Genomic DNA, 18727 nt, shown 5'->3' on the forward strand with positions numbered 1-18727 from the left:
ATCACATGATTTTCCGCCCAGCGAAAAGTCCTTGCAGTTTTTGCCACTGCCCTCCTGCTTCTTGTGCCGCCCTGTCTATTTACGTGGGCGACTGCCGTGATGTTTTATCCCACTGGATCAATACCGGCTGACCTTGAAGCAGAGATCTTGCTAAGCTTAGAGCATTATAAATTTACCCTTAGCTATATTTATGTGGAGAAAAGTCTCCAGACTTGATCACACTCCCTGGAAATTTTTTCCTTGTGTGACTGCTCCCCAGCCTCTCGGGCTGGCCTCCGTGGTCACCAACATCCAAAACTGAATGCCGAATCTGCGGCCCTCTAGAAGATGAGCACTCTGTAACCACCACAGGAGAGACACCCTTGTCCTTGGATATAGGGTTATCCGCTGATGCATCTGAAGATGCGATCCGGACCATTTGTCCAGCAGATCCCACTGAAAAGTTCTTGCATGAAATCTGCCGACTGGAATTGCTTCGAAGGAAGTCACCATTTTTTTTACCATGGCCCTTGTGCAATGATGCACTGATTTTAGGAGGTTCCTGACTAGCTCGGATAACTCCCTGGCTTTCTCTTCCGGGAGAAACACCTTTTTCTGGACTGTGTCCAGAATCATCCCTAGGCACAGGAGACTTGTTGTCGGGATCAGCTGCGATTTTGGAATCTTTAGAATCCACCCCTGCTGTTGTAACAGTATCCGAGATAGTGCTACTCCGACCTCCAACTGTTCCCTGGACTTTGCCCTTATCAGGAGATCGTCCAAGTAAGGGATAATTAAGACGCCTTTTCTTCGAAGAAGAACCATAATTTCGGCCATTACCTTGGTAAAGACCCTGGGTGCCGTAGACAATCCAAACGGCAGCGTCTGAAACTGATCGTGACAGTTCTGTACCACGAACCTGAGGTACCCTTAGTGATAAGGGCAAATTTGGGACATGGAGGTAAGCATCCCTGATGTCTCGGGACACCAGATAGTCCCCTTCTTCCCGGTTCGTTATCACTGCTCTGAGTGACTCCATCTTGATTTGAACCTTTGTAAGTGTTCAAATTTTTTTAGATTTAGAATAGGTCTCACCTAGCCTTCTGGCTTCAGTACCACAATATAGTGTGGAATAATACCCCTTTTCTTGTTGTAGGAGGGGTAATTTAATTATCACCTGCTGGGAATACAGCTCGTGAATTTTTTCCCATACTGCCTCCTTGTCGGAGGGAGACCTTGGTAAAGCAGCCTTCAGGAGCCTGCGCAGGGGAAACGTCTCGACATTCCAAACTGTACCCCTGGGATTCTACTTGTAGGATCCAGGGGTCCTGTACGGTCTCAGCGTCATGCTGAGAGCTTGTCAGAAGGGTTGGAACGCTTCTGTTCCTGGGAATGGGCTGCCTGCTGCAGTCTTCTTCCCTTTCCTCTATCCCTGGGCAGATATGACTCTTATAGGGACGAAAGGACTGAAGCTGAAAAGACGGTGTCTTTTTCTGCAGAGATGTGACTTAGGGTAAAAACGGTGGATTTTCCAGCAGTTGCCGTGGCCACCAGGTCCGATGGACCGACCCCAAATAACTCCTCTTCCTTTATACGGCAATACACCTTTGTGCCGTTTGGAATCTGCATCACCTGACCACTGTCGTGTCCATAAACATCTTCTGGCAGATATGGACATCGCACTTACTCTTGATGCCAGAGTGCAAATATCCCTCTGTGCATCTCGCATATATAGAAATACATCCTTTAAATGCTCTATAGTCAATAAAATACTGTCCCTGTCAAGGGTATCAATATTTTTAGTCAGGGAATCCGACCAAGCCACCCCAGCTCTGCACATCCAGGCTGAGGCGATCGCTGGTCGCAGTATAACACCAGTATGTGTGTATATACTTTTTATGATATTTTTCCAGCCTCCTGTCAGCTGGCTCCTTGAGGACGGCCCTATCTATAGACGGTACCGCCACTTGTTCTGATAAGCGTGTGAGCGCCTTATCCACCCTAAGGGGTGTTTCCCAACGCGCCCTAACTTCTGGCGGGAAAGGGTATACCGCCCATATTTTCTATCGGGGGGAACCCACGCATCATCACACACTTCATTTAATTTATCTGATTCAGGAAAAACTACGGTAGTTTTTTCACATCCCACATAATACCCTCTTTTGTGGTACTTGTAGTATCAGAAATATGTAACACCTCCTTCATTGCCCTTAACGTGTGGCCCTAATAAGGAATACGTTTGTTTATTCACCGTCGACACTGGATTCAGTGTCCCTGTCTGTGTCGACCGACTAAAGTAAACGGGCGTTTTAAAACCCCTGACGGTGTTTTTGAGACGTCTGGACCGGTACTAATTGTTTGTCGGCCGTCTCATGTCGTCAACCGACCTTGGCGCGTGTTGACATTATCACGTAATTCCCTAAATAAGCCATCCATTCCGGTGTCGACTCCCTAGAGAGTGACATCACCATTACAGGCAATTGCTCCGCCTCCTCACCAACATCGTCCTCATACATGTCGACACACACGTACCGACACACAGCACACACACAGGGAATGCTCTGATAGAGGACAGGACCTACTAGCCCTTTGGAGAGACAGAGGGAGAGTTTGCCAGCACACACCAAAAACGCTATAATTATATAGGGACAACCTTATATAAGTGTTTTCCCTTATAGCATCTTTTTTATATATTTCTAACGCCAAATTAGTGCCCCCCCTCTCTGTTTTAACCCTGTTTCTGTAGTGCAGTGCAGGGGAGAGCCTGGGAGCCTTCCCTCCAGCCTTTCTGTGAGGGAAAATGGCGCTGTGTGCTGAGGAGATAGGCCCCGCCCCTTTTTCGGCGGCCTCGTCTCCCGCTCTTAACGGATTCTGGCAGGGGTTAAATATCTCCATATAGCCCCCGGAGGCTATATGTGAGGTATTTTTAGCCAAAAAAGGTTTTCATTTGCCTCCCAGGGCGCCCCCCTCCCAGCGCCCTGCACCCTCAGTGACTGCCGTGTGAAGTGTGCTGAGAGGAAAATGGCGCACAGCTGCAGTGCTGTGCGCTACCTTAAGAAGACTGAGGAGTCTTCTGCCGCCGATTCTGGACCTCTTCTCGTTTCAGCATCTGCAAGGGGGCCGGCGGCGAGGCTCCGGTGACCATCCAGGCTGTACCTGTGATCGTCCCTCTGGAGCTAATGTCCAGTAGCCAAGAAGCCAATCCATCCTGCACGCAGGTGAGTTCACTTCTTCTCCCCTAAGTCCCTCGTTGCAGTGATCCTGTTGCCAGCAGGACTCACTGTAAAATAAAAAAAACCTAAGCTAAACTTTTCTAAGCAGCTCTTTAGGAGAGCCACCTAGATTGCACCCTTCTCGGCCGGGCACAAAAATCTAACTGAGGCTTGGAGGAGGGTCATAGGGGGAGGAGCCAGTGCACACCACCTGATCCTAAAGCTTTACTTTTTGTGCCCTGTCTCCTGCGGAGCCGCTATTCCCCATGGTCCTTTCAGGAACCCCAGCATCCACTAGGACGATAGAGAAACACACATTATATATATTTATATAATACATATAAGCAGATTGTCCGAAACCGTCGGGTCCCTAGTGACATTAATGATGTGTTCTGAATGTGTATGAACATGTACTGAAATGCCCCCGTTGTGGATCTAACCAGGAAACCTTATGGTCGACAGAAAACCTAGTATTCGTCGACAGCGGGGAGTAGTAACCAGGCAAAATAACATTCTAGAGACCCCGAGGGGTCCGAGGGAAGTATACATATATAAATTAATATCACTCCCCCACAAATACTACCATGTCTGTGCTCGAGCTACAGGCCCATGGAACCGTATCATACATATACATATAAATATATATACAGGTATAAGGCAGTTACAGCATGTTAATTTACACCCAGTAATAACAGTGGGTGCCGACAGGGTCACCCACATACTACTGTGTCTCCCATACAATGTTTCCTTTTGAAAAGCATACAACTACCGACATGCTGACACTGCATCTACTGAATCAAGTACCAACAGGCGTCGGCGATGCCGACAGGGATTCCCATAGCTGTTTTCGACAGAGCACTCACACATGTCGACACATGTGGACTAAAAAGCTATAGTGGGTATCTGACAGGGAACACACAGACATATATGCACAACACAATGATTACATGCCCATTATCTAAGATAGTGCTATATTTCCTTCTATATTGCACTAAAACACTGTGACCCCCCTCGTTTGCACTGTACACATTGCTTTGTTGGGGACATGGAGATAATGGCGCTGAATCATGTTGTGAGGGCTAAGCCCCACCCCTTCTTGGCGCGCTTAAGCCCCGCTATTAATATAGTTTTTTTATGCTGGTAGGGGTCGGTATACAGTGCCTATGCACTATATACATGTTTAGCCAGACACTATAGAGGTATATATTGCTGCCCAGGGCGCCCCCCCTGCTCCCTGCACCCTTGTAAAGCCGTTGTTGTGTGGGAGCAATGGCGCGCAGCGCGACCGCTGCGCGGTACCTCTGAAACTCGGAAGTCTTCTGCCGTCACTGAAGTCTTCTGTTCTTCTCATACTCACCCGGCTTCTTTCTTCTGGCTTCTGTGAGGGGGGTGACGGCGCGGCTCCGGAAACAAGCAGCTAGGCGCACCAAGTGATCGAACCCTCTGGAGCTAATGGTGTCCAGTAGCCTAAGAAGCAGAGCCTAACTCACAGAAGTAGGTCTGACTTCTCTCCCCTCAGTCCCACGAAGCAGGGAGCCTGTAGCCAGCAGTGCTCCCTGAAAATAAAAAACCTAACAAAGTCTTTTAGAGAAACTCAGTAGAGCTCCCCTAGTGTGTGTCCAGTCTCTGCTGGGGACAGAATCTAACTAGAGCCTGGAGGAGGGGCATAGAGGGAGGAGCCAGTACACACCCATTCAAAGTCTTATAGTGTGCCCATGTCTCCTGCGGATCCAGTCTATACCCCATGGTCCTTACAGAGTCCCCAGCATCCTCTAGGACGTATGAGAAATATAATGTTTGAAGGAATTTTGTGGTCTTGCCAATAGTTAAATATAGCCTACATCATCACTAGAAACCAGTGACATCACTAGCCATGTCATGTCGGAGTGATGTCAATGCTTCCTACTGGATTGACAAGCTACATTCTCATCAAGAATGGTCCACTGTGTTTAGGGGCACTTTAAGTATGTAGTCTCTTTTCTGTCGGCCTAGGTGGACACTGGGACTGTGGGGTATGGTGTAGGAGCCTCTTATTTACCCAGTGTAATGTGGCTTATGTTCCCCCTAGAGTTCATGGTGAACGTTTCACCGAAGTAACAATGACCCCCTCCCGATAAATAATTACATAGGATAATATACCTATACTATGCTGAAGATTTTTTTTTTAAGAAAACAAGCAAAACACTACTCATAGGGGTAAATATATTACCCTCTAATATGGGGGAGAAGCAGTATCAGCCCACCTTACGTGCGCTGATACCGTGTCTCCCCCATGTAAGACACTGGCGGAGTGTGCACAATGTGCGCCCCTGTCCATATTGGCGCTGCTATCTAACAGATAGCACGCCGATATGAGGTGGCAATGTATGAACAGTAATCATCGCTGACTGTTCCAACACCTGCAGGTATCAATTTCGACTGCTGCAGGTGGCAATGTCCATAGACTACAGCAGGGACAGAGCTGTCCCTGGCTGGGCAGGGAGACAGCTTGTCAGTACTAAGCTTTAGTGCTGACCTGCTGTGTGCTCAGAGGAACATCGTAAGAGTGGGAGGGGCATCACTTCTCCCGCTTCGGCAGACAAGATGTTTATACATCTTGTCGATGTCCCTTCCTGCTTCACCTCGGTAGTGAGGCGAAGCAGAAAGTGTTAGAACGGCACGATGCGTGCGGCTATAATCCATTTACCCCATAGAAAGACAATATTTTACTTTATGAGGGACAGAGTGGTCGTGAGAGATAATGCTGAATTCACAGTTTACCTGCTGACATCCACACAGAAATCTCCTCGGATAGTTCCCGGTAGGGAGTCAGCTGGGTTGGTCTCTCCCAGCATAACCCGCGCCGTCTTCACCACATCCAAACCCTGCCAGACCTGCAGGAAACATGGTCCAGAGTTAGATAAACGCACATGACAGGAATGCACTTCCAGACTAGGCCCCTGGTAAAATTAGGCTCATTTATATTGTAATGCATTTGGGAAGTAACTGAGAAGCTTGAAAGTAAGGGGTGGCAATGAGGTCATATCCAGCAATAATTACGTTTTTGAATATCAGAGTATTAGAGTAGGTAAGTAATCTCATGTGATATTCCAAAAGTTAAGTGTGCTCCAATAACCACGGCACCTGAATCTAAGCACACTGTATACCTTTCCCATAGAGTGGTACATATACCACAATTAAGTTACAAACAATATACTAAATAAAACGTAGGAATTTTTGATGTCTGTTCTGGCATCGTATAAAAAACTACTGGATGAACATGGATTGCGTTTTCACTATTGTATAGCTAAGTGACCTAGAAAGAAACTAAGGTATGTATGCTCTCGCTGTGACATCAGGGAGGGGCGCAATATAGGAAAAAACAGACGCTTGACACTCGGCGGGTGCAGTGTGCAGGTTCAAGTGACTCCACAAAAGTTACGCATCAGAACCTGACTTAAAGTGACTGCTCTGCAGAGGAACCTGAGGCAGATATTCTAATGAGATCTGGCGTAGGCGAGATAGTGTTTATAGCATGTACACCCTTATCACAAGCAATTTTCCTTTTCAATTCAAGCGTCTGCAGTTTCCTTTAAGCATCTGCTTCGCCATGACAAATAACAAGTCACAGGGGCAAACGCCCAGGGCTGCAGGCATAGATCTCAGGACCAGCTGCTTCTCCCATGGGCAGCTTTACGTGGCTTGCTCACGAGTTAGTAGCACCAAGCATTTTTTTTTGTGTTAATCCCTCAAGGAAAAACTGCAAATATTGTTTACAAAGAAATGTTGTGATCAATTTGTACTATATAAACTATGCATCACAAAATTAGATGGCACTACTGTCTTTGTAAAATTAGTTCTGCTGAGCAGTAACAGACATCCATGTGAGCAAAGCCGCGGGCAAAGGACAATTATCCATGAATCCGCACTCCAAGCTCCATCAGTTCACAATCCGGCGGTGCCAATGTGACCCATAATATAATAAACCAGAGTAACAGGCACTCACCAAACATAGCAGGTTTTCAATTTTATTTTGTTACTCACAAATACATTCCCCAGATGGTCTGTCAACGTTTCGTTTGACCTATTGACATATACAATAGTACTTTTAAGACACTTCCGGTCTACTGTGCCCACTAATTGCTGGTGGGAACCAATTATAGCTAGCCACTATAAAGAGGGGGCCTGTGGGACATAGGTGATAGGTGCACACTTGCTGCTGATCCCAGTGCCATTTTGTGATGTCTTGACAAAGGTCATTGTTTGACTGAAACGTTGACAGACCATCTGGGGAATGTATTTGTGAGTAACAAAATAAAACTGAAAAGGGACCTAATCTGCATCAGCTTCATGGACTAATATATATATATATATATATATATATATATATATATATATATATATATATATATATATATACACACACACACACACATACACACACACACACACACACACACACACACACTATAGGTGTGATTTAATGGTTAATATTGTTTTGCACTGATGGTATATGGGCAGCGCTCATGGAAAGGTATACAGTCACTAACATATGCACATTTAATCAGGGTGTACAGTGACACTATTATTTCTGTAGCAGCAGTAGAGAGGAGCGCCGATTTAACCACAACAGTTCCGAAACACTGTGCAAATTGGGGGAATAAAGCAACAGTATACAAGGGTTCTCAAAGTAGTTACACACAAGGACACACATTTACAGAAATACTAAATTAAAAATCTACAGATGACAGAGCGACTGAGGGTCCTGCTCGCAAGAGCTTACACTCTAGCGTGGTTGTTGTTGGACACAAGGGGTAGTGGGGAGCAGAGTGGGGTATTAGAGGGGCCAGAGAGTTGGGAGAAGGGGTGGTAGGTTTTAAGGGTACATTTGAAGGCAGGGAGGCTGGGTGAATGTCTGATGGAGCATGGGATGGAGGTGCTTCCTATGGTACACTATCAGAATATATTTTTTTAATCTATGGTCCTTATATCGAGGAACACTCATGCTCCAGAGCGTTGACAACAAACACTTAGAAATGTTGTTTACCAATGAGGCTGATCAGTGTTTTTTTGGAGAAATCAGCTGTCCCGCTCTTTGCCCATTTGTAAAACTGTCTGATGGGGGATGCCCTGGTGTTTATGTAGCAGCATTAGCAGGAAGGGCAAAGTAAGCGCAGCAAGTTCTCACCATAGCAATCACAGGTCCAGAAGTCATGTACTTCACCAGCCGATCATAGAATGGCCGATCTCGTAAAGCGATGTAATGTTCCTTTAAGAGCCCCTCTGACGCCTGCTGAGAGACAGAGTTATACAGTGTCATTTATGCTGCAAATCCACACAGCAACTCCACAGTAAGGGGGAGACACTCTGCTAGTTACTGTGATAACATTCTTGCTAAATTCATCATTGTGAACTTAAGCTGGCCATAGACAGGCAGAGTGACAGGATGATCATCAGAAAGCCTTGTCAAAGTCGAAAAATATTGTAATACATGCCCCATGCACATGCCCGCTGCTCGTGCACCCAGTCCTCCGTTTGTGCACATATCCGCAATTTGCGTAAGATCGCTCCGGCGATCATGCACATGATATGGGTATTTACGGCGGAGTTTGTGAGCGTGTAGCGTGTTATTAGAACATAGCATATTTAACCCAAATAGTGCACATTGTACACATAGCCCCCTGCACCACGTCAGAAAGAAATAGCTGTTTAAAATGATAACAGAACAAAGGGATTCACCTTTACAGGATAGGAGGGGACAGAACAAGGTTACAAGGTGGTGTTTGGTATCCAGCTGTAGGGTATTTTGAGGGTAACATTCCGGTGGTAGTTAGAGAAAGATCGCTTGCTCCTGCGTATAGTTATGTACAAAAGTAGATTATGAACATTAACTGTATTTACTGTCAATTACATATGCGGCGGGAATCCGGAGGATACCACCCACAAGAGAAGTTGGAAGGGACATCGCCCACCTTTTCAAATCCACCTATGACCTTTGCTGTAATGTGGAGACATATCTCTGTGTCCAATAGACAAAGGGATTACAGTGACCATTGTATTGTTTTGGATGAAGTGAATAAAGGGAGCTTGCAGCAGGCTTGGGGACACAAGACTCTAAATGCTATCTGTATGACCAGCGGAGGACCGAATTCGGGTTGCGCTTGCGAATATTCTCACGTACGTACATTCTCTGTAGCCATTACTCTGTTTAGATTTACTTGTTAGTCTGCAGTGTATAAATTGTAATGTTTTACCTTTTTGGAATCAATCCACGGAGGCCTTAGAACCCTGTGGTTTCAACTACAAATGGTGTTGCGTTTTCACTTTCCTGCCTGGGCTTTAAAGTAGATTAACCTGTTTAAGGTGTATAAGCATTGATAAGGTGTATGCACTGCGGATACTTTGTATCGCCAGCGCTACTTAAGGTTTAAAGGTATTAACATCGTGCAGTACATTGCTGCCAAAGGTTTAAAGTATAAGCATATCATTACATTGTATCATTAACAAGGTTTTAAGGTGCATTAATTGTGTGTGCGCACGCTGTGTGCGCTTTGTACCCACAGTGCGGCATTCGTACGCTGAGTGCGTATACGGTACGGGACTCTGTGCGCAAATAGCGTACGAAGTACGTAGCGTGAGCTAGCGACCGCAGCAGCTCCATGGTAAAGGTGTGTTTAAAGGTATAGCTTTATGGTTTAAGATAATATCAACATTATCAGCCTCTATATACTGCAACATGTATGGAGATCTCCATTCACAGCTTGTAGATGGGAGGATTGGCAACCAAGCCAAATGATAGACCAATTTTCAGGCTGTGATCAATTATTATTCAGTACAATATGCTAAACGATAATCGTTCAAACCAATCGTTTGTTCGCATGGTTTGCGTGATTATTGTGCAGCGTAAGGCCAGCCTTCATGTGCCCATACACTAGTGCGATTTTGCCCGATTTCATCCAATTCCAACGTTTCCGGCTGATAAATCGGGTGAAAACTGGAAAACCACACGTGCTTTACCTCCGATCTGACCCGAGGTCCCGTTTGCATCGGATTGGAGCCCCTAGATCGGAAGTACCTCACTATAGATATATCGTATCGGCAGCCTTGGCTGGGGTCGCATACGATACATTGTATAAGGACTGCATACGATGTATCATATGCGATCCTGCCACCGGGAAGCTGCCGGGTGATCGTATGCGACTTCTCCCCTCCGAGAAGTCGTATAAGTGTATGGCCGGCTTTACCGACATGTAACACATCACAAAGCCATTCATCTTAATGGCACGTAGTGCTTTAAATGTCAAAGTAACGTTTTTTTCCATCTGTAATATAAAATACAAAGTTATACTCCAACATCCTATTCTCATTTTAAAGCTTGTTTACAGTTTTACTTCCCATCTGTAATGATGACAAATTGTATCAGACAAAAATAATGACAAAATCTAAGTACAAATGTCATGTAGCCTGCCTCCTGGTATCTCTGATGCTATTTAGGTCTATACGTGTTTATTTGGTGACGCTCAAACATTCTTTAAAAGAACAAAGCAAATCCCAAAACATGTCACCAATTCTACCATTAACCATTTTAGCTTGAAAAACGTAAAAATAAAAAAAAAGTGTTTTTTTAGTATATCATATATATAAAAAATTCTTAAACCGTAACCCACCTGCATCATCTTCATAGCAACCAGCCGGAAGCCCTTCCTCTCGAAACGCCTGATAATCTCCCCAAGCAGACGTCGCTGACACCCATCAGGCTTGATGGCTAAAAAGGTGCGCTCATTAATCCCTGTCCACGCTGCAGAGAAAACAAGGACGGTAAGATAAAGGAAAGCAAGTGATGATCTACAGACAGTGGAGGGATAGGAGATCTCAGGATAAGGTGGCACAGAAAATGAGACGGGGTTAGGGCAATATGAAACCTATACAAGAACACGCAGTTACACATCTAACTCGGGGCACTCTGATAAGTAAATAGAGAACGTTTGCCTTGACTTTTTCCTTAAATCAAATATACAGGCATAAGGGAGGGCACATAAAATATTAACTGAGTGTTCACAGTAGCCCCCTGCCCCTATACTACTGATATATGCCATGCATAGACAGGGTTAGTGGCCGTGCAAATATTCCGAGTCCTGAAGCATCCACGGAGCTGGCTCATATATGGTCTCAGAAACCCAACATAATTCCATTCACAGGACGGTGTTAATTTATACATCAGCTTCATTAAAGAAGTACAATAGTTTCAGTGGGGTGGGGGGTGGAATAGTCACAGACCAGGTCATTCTGCCTAAATCCACGGCTAGTGGAGAAACTTCTTATAGGGACAAAAGCGCGTGAAGGCAGAGGGCAGAATAAGCCTTACTGGGAACAAGCGTCCTGAGCTAGGTTGGTGGTAGAGTGAACAAGCCAAACATGGCACAGGGGAAATCTAGAACAGACCTGTCACGTAGGATGGACTGCGGTGGTGGGGCACATCTGCCGTTGCTGGGCATAGAGGAGCCACCAGCAGGGCACATGCCATCTCTCCAGGGCAAAGCTGGGCATAGCACGTGGGGAGAAAAGCCCTCAGGGAATCATTTCTAATATGCGCAGTCAGGTATTGTGACGCTGCCAGATGCCAAAAGACAAAGCCAGCGCTGGGTATCAGCATGGGAGAGTCCGGTTACTACCTGTGATACACAAAGCACAGCAGGTGGGCAGGTACAGGCAGGCTGGCTCTCATCGCTCCCTCCTAACAATGTGTTGCCGTGTGAAGAACACAGCAGGGTATTCTAATATATAGCACAGCTGTGTATGCATCCTTTAGAGATAGATATATATATATATATATATATATATATATATATATATATATATATATAACCTCCTCCCTCAGGGATGCTGGGAGCAGTCACCCAATGCTACTCACTCCCGGGAACCACAATGCAGCCCCCATGATGACCCGAGACTAGGCTCCCCAGGCCTCCCCCCTCGCTGATCTGCCCCAGGGGCTCTCACCAGTAGGGAAAATGTGCGCAAAGATGGTCAGCACCAGACAAATCATGGCGAGAGCAGCGGCAAGAGAGGACGCACGGGATCGCGCACGTCACCAATGCCGGCACAGGCGGGGACGCGCACGCAGCAGCACGCCGCCTTCAGTATGGAGCCGCCCACTCCACGCAGTGACTGACGGGGAACCTTTACCGAGAGCCGGTGTACTTGGGGGAGAGTCCGGTGTAGCCCTGCGCTGGCAGTAGGTACCCTGATGGCGGCGCTGTCCTAGACGGTGCTTATGTCTAGCCTGGTCTACAGGAGATGGGATCAGTGTGCAGGCACTGCCAGGCTCAGGCGCCCTCTGTATACACAGTTGGTATAGAACCAAAAGTCCCAGCAGAGACTGACAACATACTTTGTGCTTTTATTAGACCCACATCTTTAATGGTCACCATAAGGCCCTATATGTTTAGCAATGATCTGATGCTACTATGTCTAGACAATGGTGTCATTGGTTTTGGATGTAAATATATATATATATATACATATATCTATATATATTTATGCTATAAAACAATAGTAATTGGACCTGATCTTTATTTATTGGGCTAAGCTCCCCAAAGCCATCCCTGAGTCTTAAAGGTGAAGGTTTGAACATGTACACAGTGATGCTTTTTAAGTAAGGCCATGTCTGTATTGATTTGGAAACCTGGCTTAATTGGATATTGCTTGGCATAGTGATTTGCATATGCTTACTTTGCACATTTATGTATGCTATATGCAAGTAGCAGTCCTTCTTGCTTATACTTGCTTGCTGTCACCACAGGCCGTTCCCCTACAATGGACTTCTCAAGGTTCCTAGCCGATGACTTTGAGGTGAAGGAGTGGGTGAATACTGCGTTTAAGTCCGTGCAGAAAGACACACCGGGGAAAGTAGATGCACATGCTGCCACCTTGGTTATGAAACTGCAGTTATTCATCCAGGAGGTGAACAACTCGGTGGAAGGTATGGCAGATTAGAGTCCTCCCTAAAGGAACTTCTTTCTTGTTTGGAAATGTGTCAGTGACCGCCATGTTTCCCCACAGAGACTAGTCACCAGGCCCTGCAGAACATGCCCCGTGTGCTGCGGGATGTGGAGGCTCTGAGGCAGGAAGCAACATTCTTGAAAGAGCAAATGATTCTGGTCAAGGAGGACATCAAGAAGTTTGAGCAGGACACAGCGCAGTCTATGCAGGTGAGCAGCCATATCCTAGATGCAGGCCCGGACATGAAATCTTTTGTGTTCCTCGTGACATGACTTTTCTCTGTCCAGGTTCTGGTGGAGATGGATAAAGTAAAGTCCCGCATGCAGCTGGCTTCAGAGTCCCTTCAGGAAGCTGATAAGTGGAGTACACTTAGTGCAGACATAGAGGAAACCCTCAAATCACAGGTAGGTTCATTGTCGAGGCAAGTCACAGCTTTGGAGCTTGCCTTATTGCTCCCACTTAAGATATACACACAAAACCCCTATGTGTCACATTGTTCATTTAGAACAGTGGTTCCGCAATTCTGTCCTCAAGGACCCCCAACAGTTCACGTTTTCCAGATCTCCACCTGTGGATTTTTTTAAATGTGTCGGTGCGTAATGAATACACCTGTTAGGTGACCTGGAAAATGCAAGTTCTTGAGGACCAAGTTTGGGAACCAATGACTTAGAATATGTTCTATGGTGGATCACCTATACACAAATCTAAATATTTAGTAAAGGGACCAACATATGAGGAGTCATTGTCTGCCTGCTACTCCGCCCCCTTGTTTGCCAGCAGCTCACACCCCTTTCACACCGCACAAATAACCCGGTAACGACCCGGCATATTGCCAGGTCGGCGTGCGGTGTGAAAGGGGCATAGCCGAAATCGCGGGTCGCCTGACCCGGCAATTCAACCCGGGAATAAAGCAGTGTTATACCCGGTTTGAATACCGGGTCAGTGGCTGCGTAAACGGGCTCCCGGGTCGATGCGTCCCGGGACCCGTTTACTACAGCAGGGAGAGGCGGCACGGAGATGATCTCATCTCCCAGCGCCGCCGCCAGCTCCGCCCCCCGCTGCTATGGCAACCCGCCCGGCATATTATCGGGTCGGGGAAGCCTGCAGCAGCTGCCAATGCCGGATCCCACCCGGGAAGGACCCGTTTTCAATTCCCGGGTGGGATCCGGCATTGGCAGTGTGAAAGGGGTATCAGTCTCACCCCACTCCCTCTGTCTGTTGCTGTCCCACCTCCTCTTTGCCTTCTGCTATGTCTCCCCGCCTCTATACTTACAGTGTTCCTGGCGGTGGCCCTGGTCCTACTCTTCCTCCTCTTCTGCTAGGAGGAGTAGGACCAGGGAACTGTGAAACATGGAGTGTAGTAGGCGGAGGCTTATTATATCTGCATAGGTTTGAAGAGAGTTGCTCTCTGTTACAGAACATCACTGTCATCTCTGAGAAGCTGACCAGTATGCAGGTGAGCCTTGCAATGCTGGTGGATACTCCGGATTACTCCGAGAAATGTGTCTACCTAGAGGCTCTGAAAAATCGCTTGGAAGCTATGTGCAGTCCCCAGATAGTTGCAGCTTTCAACAGCCAGTCTACAGGTAAGAAAATACATAGCTTACATAGTGTACAAACCATGTTGTGCCTAGGCGCAGCATAGAAGCCAAGATAATCGTGGCTCCATCTGTAGCTTGGCTTACATGTCTTTCTGCTAAAATAGCATATGTTACTGGATAAAGTGTATGGACCAGAAACGCATGTTTTTTTTTTCTTTTATATTAATTTAGATCAATGAAATGTTTTTGTGATTGTTTTTTATTGTTAGAATAGGCTATCTAGATCTCTGTATTAGCATTTATTCATAAGGAGCCACAGAGTAACCCAGTGCCGTAAAGAGCAATTCTAGAAAACAGTGTAAACAAAGTAACATATGTTACGTAATGACATGAGTAGGCGTAGTTACGTGCATATAGCTTAGTATTGGTTTAGATAGTGAGATTGAAGGGAAGGGATGACACTAGAAGACGGAGGGCTCTGATTGTGAGAGCTTACATTCTAAAAAGGAGGGGGAAGAGTGGGGAGACACAAGGGGGGTAATGAGGTAGGAGGGAAATATCAGGATAAGGTGTTACTTTAACGGCAACTTCTAGGAGCAGTCCATACGAGCGGTTCTAGGCAGTATGCAATTTTTGAAATCCACCAGATGAATATCACAAGAGAGAGATTAACTTGATCTCTGTGCCTCTTAGTAGTTATACACGGGTTCGGTATGGAATACTGGTGGTCGGGATGCCAGGGGTCACATGACTGACCCGTAGCATCCCAACACTGAAGATCGCAACATTGGAGGGGGTAAGTATTTTTACTTTACCCTACCCCTGTGGGGGTGGCGGCTACAGCTAACCACCTCCCCAGTGCCTAATCCTAACCCTCCCTCTCCTCTCCGGGCCCTTACCCGAACCCTGATACTTACCTTCGGCTGTCGGTCACATGACCGTCGGGATAACGAATGCATCCTGCTTAGAGGTTGCTGCATAAAATGAAATCTGCATCACTATGAGCAGTGTATCTCTATGTGATGCTATTTCTCCAGTTGTGCTCTTTTGTGGATGATTTCTAAAGTAGTGATCTCTGTTTAGTGGGTGGTCCTGCATTGCCTTATTGGATGATTTGTAGCATAAATGAGTAGGAGGAGGTTATGTATAGGTTAGAAAAGTGATCATTGGATGGTCGCTATTCTGACTGCCGGCATATCGATCCCAACCCCTGCATTCATCTTGCTATTTATAATTATAGTGCATATTAAAATGTTAATTAGCAATAAATCACAGTTGTTCTGTTAGTACTCAGAAAAGAATCAGATGCAGTCTACCATAAACACTTGTGTTATTTCAATAAAGGTTAATCCATCCGTTCATATCCAGAGTCATTTAAGGTTTGTGGTACAGTATATCAGCGGTTAGTACTTAAGTTAATAATCTGCAGATTCATTTCTTAGTTGGTTCTTAAAAGAGAAATGGGGAATTATTTCATGGCATTCCAATAAGAAATGTAACTGTACACATCAGCCAATACCACATGTATCTCCTTTATCAGAACAAATTGTATTATATAATCTCCCCTTGTTTAAAAAGGGCTTCAGTTTAACAGCGGGGATAGGTGCTTCCTGCAGCTTGAATTTATGGAAATATTTAGATCCCCGGAATCCTCTAAGAAGTGGTACTAGACACAAGGACAAGCTAGATACTTGGTCCGACTGGCAGGCGCCCTCTGGTGGTGAATGTGAAGTGGCTGTGTGCCGCCCGCCGCTGGCTCACTCTGCTGCTGAGCAGTGTCCACTAACACTCTGCTGCTGAGCAGTGTCCACTAACAAGGCTGTGTGCAAGCACTGGAGAGGCGCAGTGGAGTTCCTTGCTTCAATACGCTGCTGATGCCAGTTAGTCAGCGCACTATGGGCTGGTTCGCGTTGACTGGTGCTGTGTGGAGGCTCTTGCAGACCTCATCAAGAAAAGCGGACGGATCTTGGCGCCTTTCTCAGCCTGGTAAACTGGGCTGTTTCATCAGAATTAGCTCCCCTTGTTCACTGGGTCCTTTTTATTCCACAGTTGACCAATCAAAAGTTTTTAGGTAGTCTTCCTGGTTTGTTGACCGGTCATTGTCCTTCCAATTGTTAACTTTAGATGTGTTAAAACATCAACTTATAATCAAATAATAATGGTTAATAAATATTAAATGTCATTCTAAGTATAAATATGAATTTTCACAGAAGGGTAAGTATATTCACCAGGTCAGGTGTAGGAAAACAAGAATTATAAAACCAAATACTAACCATGTATAAAATTTATCTATGACTGATGAGAACAAAACTTTGCTTATCAAAATTCATCAGGCTAGATAAAAAGTTACACAAAAGTTACATAAAAAGTATAAAAATAAATATGAAAAATGTATAAGGATATATAAAAAAAACCTGAAAAAAGATATACCTATATAGATCTAAGCTAATACAGATGAAGCCACTATTACAATACTGACAAGGACTAAAATCTATTTAATATAACTACATATCGGAACATACTCTGTGTTACTAGCTATAACCAAGTTATAAAACCCAAATCCCACTGTCCAAGTATATTCAATATTGGACAGTGGAAATATAGAGGGTGGAGGGGGAGAAAACAACAACACAGCAGAGGGAAACATAAATATAATCTCTCAATGTGGGGTCCAGTAAAAGGATGGACAGTTACTCGTATGATCAACTGGGGAGGGGGGCTGGCACATTTAGGTGATACAAAAGGGAACTAGAGTGTTTGTTACACCCACAAATAATCACACTTAACCTCCATTATTATTCAGTTTTGGATGCGTTACACATGAAGTTCAATGGTGTTATTAAGCCCATTAGGAACCAACGTTCCTAACTTATAGATCCAAAACGCTTCTTTTTTGCATAACATTTTAAATCTGTTGCCTCCTCTGCTGGTTGCTCTCACATGTTCAATTGCTTTCACCCTCTTATCTTTCAATTTCCTTTTGGGGCAAGTGGAAACATGTCAAGGTAGGCTGTGTGTTCAGAAATCGGATATTTAATGTACATGGTGGCGGTCCGGTCCACATATTGAATCTCATAACCACATGTAATATTGAAGATGCCATAAGGTAATTGTCAGTTAAGAAAAGAGTCAATATTGTGTAAATTTTTATCAAATAATTATACTACACTATTGCTCTTGTTGTCAGTAGGTTCACATATAATGGCATTTTCCATGCCATTCTAAAAAAAAACCTTACACTCCTATTTCCCTTATTGAATTTATTTGTAGTTAAACTGGGTGATAATTTTTGCATAAGACTATTCGACTTTCTAGAGACCAGTCTACTACTTCCATCTAATTCTCTGGCCAAAATCCTATCTAGTTTCAACAAAGAGGAATTATTTTCAATGATTTTTCTTATTTTAAAGGCAGATGAGTTATATTGTGTTATAAAAGCTAGAAAGCTGTTGTTCTTGTTATGTTTTTATAGTAGCTTTTTTAGTTGGACCTAGTACATTCTCTGTTTTGGGAGTCAATAGAGTATCGACCTGGCTCACCTCCAATAATGCTTTATCCAACAAATTACTTGGATAACCCTTTTCTAAAAAGCCCCATACATGGCCCTTGATTGCTCCAAAAAGATATCATACAGTAACTAGAGCAATCCCTTCCTAACTGCAAGAATTGACCCTTCAGGATGTTTTTCCAGCTTATAGGGTGATAACGTTTTATAATTAAGATATTTGTTACAATCAACACTTTTAGTGTATGTGGAGGTACAAGGTTCTAGTGTGATATCCAAATAATTCATTTCTGTATCACTATGATTACTGAAGTATTTTAAACCAAACTCATTACAGATGGCTTAATGGTTAGAATTACTGCCTTACTGTACTGAGGTCATGAGTTTGATTCCCACCATGGCCCTAACTGGGTGGAGTTTGTATATTTTCCCCATGCTTGCTTGGGTTTCCTCCAGGTACACCAGTTTCCTCCCACAATCCAAAAATATGCAGGTAGGTTAATTGGTTC

General features: G+C 44.9%; 2 protein-coding genes across 5 annotated transcripts in view; one reads left to right on the plus strand and one right to left on the minus strand.

The window, feature by feature from the left end:
- The window catches only part of NME3 (NME/NM23 nucleoside diphosphate kinase 3), a 52249-nt gene extending 39932 nt beyond the window's left edge, over nt 1-12317 (minus strand). Inside the window, exons 1-4 of one of the 2 annotated variants that reach the window (XM_063934652.1) lie at nt 12171-12317; nt 10838-10968; nt 8359-8460; nt 5952-6064 (exon numbers count right to left, since the gene is read on the minus strand). In XM_063934652.1, the coding sequence (XP_063790722.1) occupies nt 5952-6064; nt 8359-8460; nt 10838-10968; nt 12171-12216 (392 nt within the window). In that variant the 5' untranslated portion in view covers nt 12217-12317. Of the gene's footprint in view, nt 1-5951; nt 6065-8358; nt 8464-10837; nt 10969-12170 lie in introns of both variants that reach the window. The other variant, XM_063934651.1, reaches the window with a different exon arrangement.
- Nucleotide 12318: 1 nt separating this feature from the next.
- Nucleotides 12319-18727, plus strand: part of COG7 (component of oligomeric golgi complex 7) — a 151381-nt gene continuing 144972 nt past the window's right edge. The window contains exons 1-5 of one of the 3 annotated variants that reach the window (XM_063934649.1): nt 12319-12405; nt 12973-13152; nt 13233-13381; nt 13460-13576; nt 14590-14758. In XM_063934649.1, the coding sequence (XP_063790719.1) occupies nt 12987-13152; nt 13233-13381; nt 13460-13576; nt 14590-14758 (601 nt within the window). In that variant the 5' untranslated portion in view covers nt 12319-12405; nt 12973-12986. Of the gene's footprint in view, nt 12410-12445; nt 12523-12972; nt 13153-13232; nt 13382-13459; nt 13577-14589; nt 14759-18727 lie in introns of those variants that run through there. The other 2 variants (XM_063934650.1, XM_063934648.1) reach the window with 2 other exon arrangements.

This window comes from Pseudophryne corroboree, chromosome 7 (genome assembly GCF_028390025.1).
Source record: "Pseudophryne corroboree isolate aPseCor3 chromosome 7, aPseCor3.hap2, whole genome shotgun sequence".
NCBI classification, from domain to species: domain Eukaryota; kingdom Metazoa; phylum Chordata; class Amphibia; order Anura; family Myobatrachidae; genus Pseudophryne; species Pseudophryne corroboree.